Raw genomic sequence first — 14582 nt, 5'->3', positions numbered from 1 at the left:
TATGTCACAGGATACTGGCATTTTAGTGGGTGGGAACAGCATATGCAAAAGGGATGGAAGGAAGAAACAACAAGATGTTTCCGGGGAACTATTAGCAGCTCTGTATTGATTGACTGTAAAATGAGAAAATGACATGGCAAGAGAGGAGGGTGGGAATCAGATTATGAAGGACCTTATTTTCCATACTCACAAGTTTTGACATTAGCTTGTGCACAATATACATAGCCTGTTGGTATAAATGGGTGTTAAGCAGAGGTAAGGATAAAATCAGACTTGGTTTTTGAAAGTTTACATGATATTAGTTTGTGAGGTGGTGGAGGCAAACATGGTGAGAAATACTGAGACCTGTTAATCTGTCAAAGTGGTTCTTAATCAGGGGTCAAATTATAATAACCTGGGGAGTTTTTTCAAAGTACATGTGCCTAGAGCAGTGATGGCGTACCTTTTGAGCTTGGCGTGTCAGCATTTTGAAAAACCCTAACTTAATTCTGGTGCCGTGTCACATATAGAAATTTTTTGATATTTGCAACCATAGTAAAACAAAGACTTATATTTTTGATATTTATTTTATATATTTAAATGCCATTTAACAAAGAAAAATCAACCAAAAAAATGAGTTCGCGTGTCACCTCTGACATGCTTGTCATAGGTTTGCCATGACTGGCCTAGAGCCTACTACCCTAGACATAGTGAGTCAAAATCTCTGTTGTATTGCAATAATTCAGTTGAAAGATGTTGAAACAAGAGATAGGCAGTGGAAATGAAGGAGCAAAAACAGGTTTGCAAATATTTGATGAATTCATATTTAGAATATTATTCTTGCGGCTTTTATGGGATATGAAGATGTGTAGTAAGTAGTAGGACATAAGGATCTTACATATTAGGGAATAATCAGGGAGAGTTAAAGCCTAAAGTAGATGAGGTTGCCTGAAGTGAAGGTGTATAATGGCAAGAATGTATGGCTAAGGGCTGAACCAGAAAGAATGCTGTCATTGAAGGACTAAATAGAAAGTAGATTAAATGAGAAGTGTGATTGGGAGCTCAGAGAATGAAGGCAGAAAAGCCAAAGGCGGGGGGGTTGGGAGGGGAGGGACAGTTTCAGGAAAGAGCAGGTGTTTAAGAAAGTCAAGTATACCTCAAGGAAGTCAAATATAAGATAAAATGAGAAAGATTTTTGGTTTAGAAGTTTGTGACTTAAGTCACTGTGCTTTAAGTAGATTATTGGGTGTACAAGTCATAGAAGCAATGTATTTGAAAAGTGAGGAAGTGTAGGTATCAGTTTATAGATGCTTGACTGAGAACACTGAACACATTTTACTGAATAATATTTAACAATCCTTTCAACCATAAATATTCTACAGCTCTTTGCATCATTAAGTCGTGCCTACAGTAGCAACATACTGCTACTCCAAAATTGGAACATTAATATTTACTATACCATCAATCATACAATTATAGAATTAAAGAGAATTCCTAAGATATTGACCTAATTTTTTGCTTTAACAATGATGACTTCTAAAATTATGTATGCTTTCCTTTTGAAAAATTTCTTGCTGTCTTTATTTGAAAAAGTTTAGTATTTAATTATATTGTTTTATTAAAATATTACTATTTTGATGCTAGCTTATATGTTTTCTCCTTAATATAATATTAGTTTGACCACTTAATGTTATATTGATTTATAGTTCTATTTAGTAAATAAGCTCATTTTTTAGAAACATTATGAACACATTTTATCGTTAAGCTTTAAGTAAAATATAATTCCTTGTAAATAATAGTACACTAAGGGTTTTATAAAGTTTTATTGCAGAGAACTTTTAAAAAATAAATGGGAGACAGTGAGTTTGAATATATATTTAATTTGTGTGTTAGATACATTCCATTTTTTTCCCTTTATTGCTTAACACTTCTGTTGTTTTTTTGTCTAGGACTGTTATGAATACTATCCAACAATTAATGATGATCTTAAATTCAGCAAGTGATCAACCATCAGAAAATCTGATTTCCTATTTTAATGTAAGCCATATATGAACATTATTTATTGTAATATCTTAGCAAAGAAATTTTAAATTAGAAGTTAAAATTCTGAGTATTTTTAAAATACTTATCTCCCAATCAACAAGAATATAGTTGTCTATTACCTTATTTTTTAAAAGCTTCAATATTAGATATTATTAGTAGATGTTACTAGTAGACAGCATTTTTCTTAGATTTCCTCTTATTTATTATTTACCTTACTCAGCATTTTTTCTTATAATTTATTTTTTTAACTTTATTTTTATTGTTGACATTATTATAGATGTCCCCATATTCTACCTCCTTTGCCCATCTCCACCGAGTCCCAACTCCCTTCCCTTCAGCCATCACCACACTTGTCTGTGTCTATGGGTTATGTAAATACTATAGGCCTGGTGCATGAAATTCGTACACGGGTAGGGTCCCTAGGCCTGGCTGACAGTCAGGGCTGATTGGTGCCTTCCGGCTGCCAGCCAGGGCCTCCCTTCTGCTGCTGGCCGGGCCTTCCTTCATTCTGCACTGCCCCCGATGGTCAGTGCATGTCATAGAAAGCGATTAGTCTCCTGGTTGAACTGCCGTGGGGACAATTTGCATATGAGGCTTTTATATTTATACACACACACACACACACACACACACATACACTAGGATTCCAGCGCATGATATCTCGTGGCGCAGCCCACCCACCGGCAGCCCTGCCATGACACCCGAACCCTGTCCACGGAGAGTTCCAGCATGCCTGGCCCAGCCCCCAAACCCTCTGGCCTTCTCTGGCTGCTTCAAGCCCCGACCTCAGTCCCTCCAGTCGCCTTGGGCTGGTTCTGCCTTCTTCAGGCGACTCCCCGCTTCTGCCCCCTCTCCAGAGCAATGTGGACGCTCCGCCCTGTCATGGCTCTGGAAGAGAGCATGGAAGCCTCCACATACTGTGCTGTGCTCCTTCCCCTGGCAGGTGGGCCGTGGGGCACTCAGAGTGCCCGCGGTGGGTGGTGAAGGACTGGTGAGGGGGGCGCTATGGGCGCTCACCCCTGCTCTCCCCGTCACAGGATGGTCCCGCCTCCTCCAGGCGCCTCCCTGCTTACGTCCAGTCTCCGGAGCAACGCCCCAGCTAATATGCTAATAACCTGGTCATTACCCATTATGGCATCATGCTCATTAGCATATTAGCTCTTTATTAGTATAGACAAATGTTCTTTGGCTAATCCCTTCATCTACTTTTATCCAGTCTCCCTCCTCCCTTCCCTCTGACAACTGTCAGTCTGTTCCTCGTATCCATGCTGTTTGTTTTGTTCATTAGTTTATTTTGTTCATTAGATTTCCACATATAAGTGAGATCGTATAGTATTTGTCTTTCTCTAACTGGCTCATTTCACTTAGCATAATAATCTCCAGTTCCATCCATGCTGTCACAAAGGGCATGGGTAGCTGTTAGAGCATTGTCCCTATGTGCCAAGGTTGCAGGTTTGATCTCCTGTCAGGGCACATACAAGAAGCAACCAATGAGTGCATAAATAAGTGGAAAAACAAATCTCTCTCTCTCTCTCTTCCATCCTCTCTCTCTCTAAAAACGAATAAAAAGTAAATTGAAAAGGTAACATTTTCTTCTTTTTTATGGCCACATAGTATTCCATTGTGTAAATATACCACAGCTTTTTAATCCACTCATCAGCTGATGGGCACTTGGGCTGTTTCCAGATCCTGGCAATTATAAATAATGCAGCTATGAACATAGGGGTACATGTATTCTTTCAAATTGGTGTTTCAGGATTCTTAGGATATATATTCAGAAGTGGGATCGCTGGGTTGAAAGGTAGTTTCATTTTTAATTTTTTGAGGAAACTCTGTTCTGTTTCCCACAATGGCTGCACAAGTCTACAATCCCACCAACATTTGAGCTCTGCGTGTCAGCATTTTGAAAAACCCTAACTTAACTCTGGTGTTGTGTCACATATAGAAATTTTTTTTTTTTAAATTAAATCTTTATTGTTCAGATTATTACATTTGTTCCTCTTTTTTTTCCCCCCCATAACTCCCCTCCTCCCAGTTCCCGCCCCACCCTCCGCCCTCACTCCCCACCCACTGTCCTCATCCATAGGTGCACGATTTTTGTCCAGTCTCTTCCCGAATCTCCCACACCCCTTTCCCCCCCAAGAATAGTCAGTCCATTCCCTTTCTATGTCCCTGATTCTATTATAATCATCAGTTCATTCTGTTCATCAGATTATTTATTCACTTGATTCTTAGATTCACTTGTTGATAGGTGCATATTTGTTGTTCATAATTTGTATCTTTACCTTTTTCTTCCTCTTCCTCTTCTTAAAGGATACCTTTCAGCATTTCATATAATCCTGGTTTGGTGGTGATGAACTCCTTTAGCTTTTCCTTATCTGTGAAGCTCTTTATCTGACCTTCAATTCTGAATGATAGCTTTGCTGGATAAAGTAATCTTGGTTGTAGGTTCTTGGTATTCATCACTTTGAATATTTCTTGCCACTCCCTTCTGGCCTGCAAAGTTTCTGTTGAGAAATCAGCTGACAGTCGTATGGGTATTCCCTTGTAGGTAACTGAGTTTCTTTCTCTTGCTGTTTTTAAGATTCTCTCTTTATCTTTTGCTCTTGGCATTTTAATGATGATGTGTCTTGGTGTGGTCCTCTTTGGATTCCTTTTGTTTGGGGTTCTCCGTGCTTCTTGGACCTGTAAGTCCATTTCTTTCACCAGGTGGGGGAAGTTTTCTGTCATTATTTCTTCAAATAGGTTTTCAATATCTTGCTCTCTCTCATCTTCTGGCACCCCTATAATTCTGATGTTGGTACGCTTGAAGCTGTCCCAGAGGCTCCTTACACTATCCTCGCATTTTTGGATTCTTTTTTCATTTTGCTTTTCCGGTTGGATGTTTTTTGCTTCCTCACATTTCAAATCATTGACTTGATTCTTGCGCTCCTCTGGTCTGCTGTCGGGCGTCTGTATAATATTCGTTATTTCAGTCCGTGTATGCTTAATTTCTAGTTGGTTCCCCAATATAAGATCGAGAGTCTTATTAGTTTTCGTGTAGATCTCATTAAGTTTATCGGCAGCTTCTAAACAGTTCTTGAGAGACCTTAAAAGTGTGGTTCTGAACTCTATTTCTTCCATTGACAATTTTGTCCTGTTTCTTTGTCTCCGCATTTTGTTATGCTTCCTTGGTGCACCCCCTAGTGGTCTTTGTTCGCAGTCTTATAGTTAAATCTTGATTGTTGTAGCTAATTCCAGGGAAGGTTTGACCTCCAGGCCAAGTGGCTATGAGAATCAGCTGTGTCAGCAGTGAGAGAACTTCTGTCCTCTAGGGAGGTGCTAATCTAGCCTTTGCCTGAGGCTATCCGGCAAATGCCTCTGTGCAGGGCTTGGGCGGGGCGGGGCGGGTCGCACAGGATCAACAGGGTGGGCTGGAGAGAGCAGTTATGGCGGCTCTCAGTCCTGTCCCCAGGGGCTCTGCCTCTCTGAGTCCCAGCACCCGCTGCAAAGCTGGGAGAGAAAGCTGCACTCGCTCTGACCGAAGCCAGACAGTTCCGCTTCTCCCGTTTGAGTCTGGGTCCCTAAAGACTCACCCGGATCTGGTGCTCAGAGTCTGCGACTCCCTCCCGATTGAAAACAACAACCGCGCCCTCCGCCGCCAGCCCGCTCCGCGCACTCCGCACCTCAGAATTTGACTTCACCACTGCGCCTCCTCTGAGTGTCCGTGTGCGTTTCTCTTTCCTCCTAGTTGTAGGACTTCCACTCAGCCAGCGTTCCTGTGGTTCTGGGTGATGTCCCTTCCGTTTTTTGGTTTCACTTTTGAAGTAGTTGTTCAAAGCAGCAAACTCTGGCGTTAACCTATGCCGCCATCTTGGTTCTCCTAGAAATTTTTTGATATTTGCAACCATAGTAAAACAAAGACTTATATTTTTGATGTTTATTTTATATATTTAAATGCCATTTAACAAAGAAAAATCAACCAAAAAAATGAGTTCACGTGTCACCTCTGACACGCGTGTCATAGGTTCGCCATTACTGAACTAGGGTTCCCCTTTCTCCAAATCCATGCCAGCACTTGCTCTTTGTTGATTTATTGATGGTAGCCATTCTGGCAGGTGTGACGTGATATCTCATTGTGGTTTTAATTTGCATCTCTCTGATGATTAGTGACTTTGAGCAGTTTTCCATATGTCTATTAGTCATCTGTATGTCCTCTTTGGAGAAGTGTTTATTGAGGTTCTTTGCCCATTTTCAGTAAAAAATGGGCAAAGAACCTGATTTGGATTGTCTTCCTGGTATTGAGTTGTATAAGTTCTTTATATATTTTGGAAATTAACCCCTGGTCAAATGTATCATTGGTGAATATGTTCTCCTGTACAGTGGGGTTCCCTTTTCACTTTATTGGTGGTTTCCCTTGCTGTACAGATGCTTTTTAGTTTGATGTAATCCCACTTGTTTAATTTTTTTCTGTGTTTGTTTCCATTGTCCAAGGAGATATATCAGCAAAAATATTGCTATGAGAGATGTCTGAGATTTCACTGCCTATGTTTTCTTTTAGGATTTTTATGGTTTTGCAACTTACATTTATATCTTTTACCCATTTTGAATTTATTCTTGTGTATGCTGTAGGTTGGTGGTCTACTTTAATTTTTTTCACGTACTTGTCTAATTTTCCCCAACACCATTTATACAAGAGGCTGGTTGTCTTTACTCCATTGTATGCTTTTGCCTTCTTTGTCAAATATTAATTGTCCATAAAGGCATTTATTTCTGGGCTCTCTGTTTTGTTCCATTGATCTATATGCCCGTTCTTATGCCAGTACCAGGCTGTTTTAATTACAGTGGTCTTATAGTTTGCTATCAGGTATTGTGATATCTCCAACTTTGTTCTTTCTCAAGATTGCTGAGGTTATTCAGGGTCTTTTGTGGTTCCATAAAAATTTTTGGAATATTTGTTCTAGACCTGAAAAAAAAGGCCATTGGTATTTTCATAGGAATTGCATTAATCTGTAGATTGCTTTGGGTAGTTTTGACATTTTGATGTTAATTCTTCCGATCCATGAACACAGTATACAAGTATTCTTCCATTTGTTTGTATCTTACTTATTTTCCTTCTTCAATGTCCTATAGTTTTCAGAGTACAAATCTTTTATCTCCTTGCTTAAAGTTATTCCTACCAGTAAGTACCTAGTTTTTGTTGAAATAGTAGGATTGCTTTCTTAGTTTCTCTTTCTGATAGTTCATACTTGGTGTATAAAAATGCCACTGATTTCTATATTTAATTTTGTATCCTGCTTCTTTGCTAAATTCATTTATTAGATCTAGTAGTTTTTTTTGTGGAGTCTTGTTCAGACCTCATTTCCAAGATCGTTTTCTTTCTGGTTCAGACATAGCTTTTGTTTAGTTCCTTTAGTAGTGAAAGTTAGTTTAGGATGAACTTAGAGGGTTTTTTGGAGTTTTATGTAGACTACTAATACAAATTGCCTATCTCAGAATGGACATATCTTGAAGAACAGTAAACTTTTCTTTGATTTTGCTTCTTTATTAAATCAGGTTTATTCATTTTAAAAAATTAATGCCACATTTCCTTTTGTGTATAAGTAAAACTTTAGAAGCTTATACACATTTTAATGGATATTTTGGCAACAATAATTTTCTGACAGGAAATGTTTCTTTGTTTCCATGTTTCTAAAACTTGTGTGCTGTTTTTGTTTCATAAAGATAAAATCATTTATTTTATAGAATGGGAAATTTTCGAATGACTGTTTACATTTCAAAGAAAATTATAATTAGCCTTAATTTAGAAACATTTATTTTCTTTTTTAGAAAATATATTTTTATTGATTTTATGAAGGAAAGGAGAGGGGGAGAGAGAGAGAGAAAAATCAATGATGAGAGATAATCATTAATTGGTTGTCTCCCGCACGCCCCCTACTGGGGATCGAGCCCACAACCTGGGCATGTACCCTGACTGGGACTCAAACATTGACCTCCTGGTTCATAGGTTGATGCTCAGCCACTGAACCACACCAGCTGGTTTGTTTGTTTTCTAATGTATAATATTTTAAATGTGTTTGATTGATAGAGATTATAAAATGAAGTTCATCTTTGGTTATAGCTGAAGAAAATCAGGTTTGTGATAATATTTTAATGTATCATAATATGCATTTTAATAATTATCTTGTGAGGTATTTTAATCATTAAAATTGACATAACCTGCCCTGGCCAGTTTGGCTCAGTGGATAGAACATCAGCCTGCAGACTGAGGGGTCCCGGGTTCGATTCCAGTCAAGGGCACATGCCAGGGTTGCGGGCTCGATCCCCAGTCGGGGGGCGTGCAGGAGGCAGCCGATCCATGATTCTCTTTCATCCTTGATGTTTCTATAGCTCTATCCCTCTCCCTCTCTGAAATCAATAAAAATATATTTTGAAAAAAAGCATTGATATAACCCTACCTTATATAATACATATATTAGAACTTTGTAACCATTTCTCTGTCTTGTGTTTCTAAATACGTAGCTAAATTATTTAGGTAATTCTTAACTTTTTTTTTTTTTAAGAGAGGGAGGAAGGTGGAGGAGAGAGAGTGGGGGGAGAGAAACATCAATTTGTTGTTTTACATATTTATGCATTCATTGGTTGATTCTTGTATGTGCCCTGACTGGGGATCGAACCCAAAACTTTTGATTATCAGGATGACACGATGCTATAACAAGCTGAGCTATCTGGCCAGGGCAAAAACAATTTTATTTTTTTTTCATTTAAGAAATCTTTATTGTTGAAAGTATTACATATGTCCTCTTCCCCCCCCCCCCCCATTGACCCCTTTTAGCCCATCCCCGCCTGCACGCTAGGCTTCACCACACTATTGTCCATGGGGTATGCATATATTTATATAAGTTCTTTGGTTGATCTCTTCCCACCCCTCACCCACTCTCACCTTCCCTTTGAGATTCTACAGATCCACGCTTCTATGTCTCTGGCTCTGTTTTGTTCATCAGTTTACTTTGTTCATTAGATTGCACATATGAGTGAAATATGTGATACTTATCTTTCTCTAACTTATTTCACTTAACATAATACTCTCCAGTCCCTCCATGCTGTCTCAAAGGATAAGAGATTCTTCATTTTTTACTGCTGCATAGTATTCCATGGTGTAAATGTACCACAGCTTTTTTTTTATTTTTAAGTATATTTTTATTGATTTTAGAGAGGAAGGGAGACGGGGAGAGAGAGAGAAACATCAATGATGAGAGAATTATCGATCGGCTGCCTCCTGCATGCCCCACACTGGGGATCAAGCTCTGCAACCTGGCATGTGCCCCAACTGGGAATTGAATCATGACCTCCTGGTTTATGGGGGGATGCCTAACCACTGAGCCATGCCAGCCGGGCTGTACCACATCTTTTTTATCCATTCATCTACTGATGGGCACTTGGGCTGTTTCCAGATCTTAGCTATTGTAAATTCTGCTGCTATGAACATAGGGGTGAATACATTCTCTCTTATTGGTGTTTTGGGTTTCTTAGGATATATTCCTAGAAGTGGGATCACTGGGTCAAATGGCAGTTCCATATTTAATTTTTTGTGGAAACTCCATATTGTTTTCCTTAGTGGCTGCACCAGTCTGCATTCCCACCAGCAGTGTACTAGGGTTCCCTTTTCTCCACATCCTCTCCAGCACTTCTCATTTGTTGATTTGTTGATGGTAGCCATTCTGACAGGTGTGAGATGATACCTCATTGTCATTTTAATTTGCATCTCTCTGACGACCAGTGCCTTTGGGCATGTTTTTATATGTCTCTTGGCCATCTGTATGTCCACTTTGGAGAATTGTCTATATAGCTCCTCTGAGCATTTTTTAATTTGATTATCTTCCTTTTGCTAAGTTGTATGAGTTCCTTATATATTTTGGGTAATAACCCTTCATCAGATGTATCATTGCCAAATATGTTCTCCCATACAGAAGGCTCTCTTTTCATTTTGTTGATGGTTACTTTAGCTGTGCAGAAGTTTCACGTTGCCCCATTTGTTTATTTTCTCCTTAGTTTCCCTTCCCCTGGGAGATGTATCTATAAATATATTGCTATGAGAGATGTCTGAGATTTTGCTGCCTATGCTTCCCTCTAGGATTTTTATGGTTTCACAACTTACATTTAAGTCTTATATCCATTTTGAATTTATTCTTGTGTCTGGTGTAAGTTGGTGGTCTAGTTTCATTTTTTTGCATGTACCTGACCAATGTTCCCAACACCATTTACTGAAGAGACTGTCTTGACTCTATTGTATGCTTTTGCCTCCTTTATCAAATATTAATTGAGCATAATGGGTTAGGTCTATTTCTGGGTTCTCTGTTCTGTTTCATTGATCTATATGCTGTTCTTATGCCAGTACCAGGCTGTTTTGATTACAGTGGCTTTGTAGTATAATGTGATATCTGGTATTGTAATCCCTCCAACTTTATTCTTCTTTCTCAACATTGCTGCAGCTATACACGTTCCTTTTGGGTTCCACATAAACTTTTAGAGTATCTGTTAGAGATCTGTGAAATATGCTGTTGATATTTTAATAGGGTTTGTATTGAATCTGTAGATTGCTTGGGTAGTATGGACATTTTAATGATATTAATTCTACCAGTCCATGAATATAGTATATTCTTCCACTTGTTTATATCATCCTCTATCTCTTTTTTCAATGTCCTGTAGTTTCCTGAGTACAAGTCTTTTACCTCCTTGGTTAAATTTATTCCTAAGTATCTTAATTTTTGTTGTTGTTGCAATTGTAAAAGATTATTTGCTTAGTTTCTCTTTCTGAGACATCATTATCTGTATACTAGAGGCCCAGTGCATGAATTCGTGCATGGATGGGGTCTGGTGGCCTGGCCCCAAATTGGGCAGATCATGGCCAGGCCTGTCGGGAGGCGGGAGGAGGAGATGGCGGGAGGTTGTCCAGCTGGCCTGCCCCAGATTGGGGCCCAATCAAGACTGGGCTGGTTGGGGGGAGGGGCTGTGGGCAATTGGCTGGTGGGTCCCGCCCCTGATTAGGGTAGGGGGGCTGTGGGTGGTGGGCTGGCTGGCCCTGCCCCCAAATGGGGTGGTGGGGGCCCATTGGGGGTAGGGCCAGCCAGGGGGAGTGGCTGTAGGCAGTTGGCTGCCGGCCCTGCCCCTGATCAAGGTGGGGGGACCAATTTGAGGTGGGGCTGGGTGGGGGGAGGAGCTGCAGGAAGTTGGCTGGCCAGCTGAAACCACCCCATATTGAGGTACAGGAGCGATCAGGGGCGGGGTCGGCCAGGGGGAGGGGCTGTGGGCTGATGGTGTTGTGGGGGCTCATTGAGGGTGGGGCCAGCTGGGAGGAGGAGCTACAGAGGTTGACTGGGTGGCCCCGCCTCCTATTGAGGTGGGGGGCAATGGGGGGAGGCCCATTGTGGGGAGGGGCTGTGGGCCAATTGGGTGGTGGGGGCCCATTGGGACAGGGCCATCCAGCTTGGAGATCCCCAGGTTGTTGGCTGAATGCTCTGCCCTCCTATCAGGGTGGGAGAGGCTGATCAGGGGTGGGGCTGGCCAGGGAGAGGGGACGCGGGAGGTTGGCTGGCTGGCTGCACCCCCTGATTGGGCTGGTTGGCTGGCCGCAGTGTGCATCATAGCAACCAGTCATTCTCGTCGTTTCGGCAGTCTGCGATATAGCCAGCGACCATAATGCCGTAATGACCATAACCACTGGTCGCTATGACGCCCACTCCCACCAGTGAACCAGCCCGATAGGGGGATGGGGCCAGCCAGCCAACCCCCACGCAGCCCTTCCTCCCGGCGGGCCCCATCCCCGATCATACCGCCCCACTCCAATTGGCCTTCAGCCCCTTCCCCCAGCTGGCCCCGCCCTTGATTGTCCCCCCTACCCCAACATGGGGCAGGGCCGGTTGGCCAACCACCTGCAGCCCCTCCCCCCTGTCAACACCACCCCCAATGGGCCCCCACCACCCCAATCAGCCTGCAGTCCCTCCTCCCAGCCAGCTCTGCCCCTGATCAGTCCCCCCACTCTGATCAGGGACAGTGCCGGCTGGCCAACCACTCATGGCCCCTCCCCCAGGCTGCTGGCCCCTGATCAGGCCCCCAACCCCATTCAGGGGCGGGGACTGCTAATCCACCGCCCACAGCCCCTCCCCATGGCTGGCCCCACCCCCATCAGCCCTCACCACCCCGATTGGCACGTGGCCCCTCCTCCCAGCCAGCTCTGCCCCCAATCGGCCCCCCCCACCCTATTTGGGGGCAGGGCTGGCCGGCCCACTGCCCACAGCTCCTCCCCACAGCCGGCCCTGCCCGCAATTGGTCCCCCCACCCCAATTGAGGGCGGGGCCTGACAGCCAATCACCCACGGCCCCTCCCCCCAGCCAGCCCAGCCCTGATTAGGCCCTGAATGGGATGGGATGGCCAGCCAACCTCCCACCATCTTCTACTCCCAACAGGCCCACCCCTGATCCGTCCCTGTTGGGGCTGGGCTGACCGGACCCCACCCGTGTACAAATTCGTACATTGGGCCTCTAGTTGATATATAAAAATGCCATTGATTTTGAGGTGTTAATTTTGTATCCTGCTACATTGCTGAATTCATTTAGTAAATCTAGTAGTTTTTTGGTGGAGTCTTTAGGGTTTTCTATGTACAATGTCATGTCATCTGCAAATGATGAGAATTTTGCTTCCTCCTTTCCAATTTGGATGCTGTTTATGTTTTCTTCTTGTCTGATCGCTGTGGCTAGCATTTTCAGTACTATGTTGAATAAAAGTGGTGAAAGTAGGCATCCTTGTGTTGTTCCTGTTCCTAGGGAACTAAATGGTTTTAGTTTTTGCCCATTGTGTATGATGTTAGTTGTAGGTTTGTCATATGTGGCCTTTATTATGTTGAAGAATGATCCCTCTATGCCACTTTGCTGAGAGTTTTTATGAAAAATGGGTGTTGGATTTTGTTGAATGCTTTTTCTATGGCTATTGATATGATCATATGGTTTTTGTCTTTCAATTTGTTTATGTGATGTATCATGTTTATTGATTTGCAAATATTGTACCAACCTTGCGTCCTTGAAATAATTCCCACTTGGTCATGGTGTATGGTCTTTTTAATATATTGTAGGATCCTATTTGCTAATATTTTGTTGAGGATTTTAGCATTTATGTTCATCAGATTTATTGGCCTATATTTCTCTTTCTTTGTAGTGTCTTTATCTAGTTTTGAAATTAGGATAAAGCTGACCTCATAAAAAGAGCTTGGATGTGTTCCTTCCTCTTTGATTTTTTAAAATAGTTTGAGGAGGATTATTGTTAGTTCTTCTTCATTCCCCTGTGAAGCAATCCAGACCAGGAGTTTTGTTTGCTGGAAGTTTTTTTTTATTATTATTACTGCTTTAATTGCATCAGTTGTTAATGGCCTGTTCAGGTTTTCTGATTCTTTCTTATAATTTTAGAAGATTGTATTTTTCTAGGAATATTTCCATTTTATCCACATTGTCCAGCTTATAGGCATATAGTTGTTCATAGTATTTTCTTATAATCTTTTGTATTTCTGTGGTGTCAGTTGTTACTTTACCACTTTCATTTCTGATATTATTTATTTGAGTCCTCTCTCTCTGTTTCTTGATGAATCTACCTAAAGGTTCATCAATCTTGTTTATCTTTTTAGAGAACCAGCTCTTGGTTTCAGTGATCTTTTATATTGATTTTTTAGTCTCTATGTCATTTATTTCTGCTCTAATATTTATTATTTCCTTCTACTTATTCTGGGCTTCTCTTGTTCTCTTTCTAAATCTTTAAGTTGTAGGGTGAAATAGTTTATTAGGCATTTTTCTTGTGTGTTTTTTTAGGTAGCCATGTAGTGGAACTTCCTTCTCAGGACTACTTTTCCTGTGTCCCAGAGATTTGGGGTTTTTGTCTGTTCATTTTCATTTGTTTCCAGGAAGTTTTGTTATTTCTTGATTTCATTGGTAACCCATTCATTGTTTAATAACATGCTAGTTAGCCTCCAGGTATTTGAATGTTTTTTAGTATTTTTATTGATTTCTAATTTGATTCTATTGTGACCTGAGAAGATGCTTGATATGATTTCAGTCTTCGTGAACTTGTAGAGACTTATTTTGTGTCCTAAAATTTGGTCTCCCTTTGTTAATGACCCAGGCACACTTAAGAAGAATGTATATTCTGCAGCTTTGGGTTGAAATGTTCTATAAATATCAGTTAAATCTATCTGATCCAGTGTGTCCTTTAGAGTCACTGTTTCCTTGTTAATTTTTTGTCTGGAAGATCTATCTAATGAAGTCAGTAGGGATGTTAAAGTCCCCTACTATGACTGTATTGTTGTTGCTCTCTCCCTTAAAGTTCTCCAGAAGTTCTTTTTTTTAATATATATTTAGGTGCTGTTATGTTGGGTACATATATGTTTACCAGAGTTATGTCCTCTTGTTGGATCGATCCCTATAGTATTATTAGTGACTATTATTGTCTCTTGTGATGGCTTTCATTTTGAAGTCCATTTTGTCAGATATGAATATTGCTACCCTAGATTTTTTGTTTGTTTGTTTTTATTTGCATGG

The 14582-nt window shown here is 41.1% G+C and overlaps 1 protein-coding gene across 12 annotated transcripts in view; it reads left to right on the top strand.

Annotated features, from left to right (window-relative positions):
• RB1 (RB transcriptional corepressor 1) overlaps window positions 1-14582 on the top strand; it is a 212614-nt gene that overhangs the window by 91796 nt on the left and 106236 nt on the right. For all 12 annotated transcript variants that reach the window (XM_059684618.1, XM_059684628.1, XM_059684629.1 and 9 more), the window contains one exon: window positions 1929-2016. In XM_059684618.1, the coding sequence (XP_059540601.1) occupies window positions 1929-2016 (88 nt within the window). The remainder of the gene's footprint in view (window positions 1-1928; window positions 2017-14582) is intronic.

The sequence above is a fragment of the Myotis daubentonii genome, chromosome 2, assembly GCF_963259705.1.
Source record: "Myotis daubentonii chromosome 2, mMyoDau2.1, whole genome shotgun sequence".
In the NCBI taxonomy this organism is placed as follows: Eukaryota; Metazoa; Chordata; class Mammalia; order Chiroptera; family Vespertilionidae; genus Myotis; species Myotis daubentonii.
This window is presented reverse-complemented; position numbering and strand designations above follow the sequence as displayed.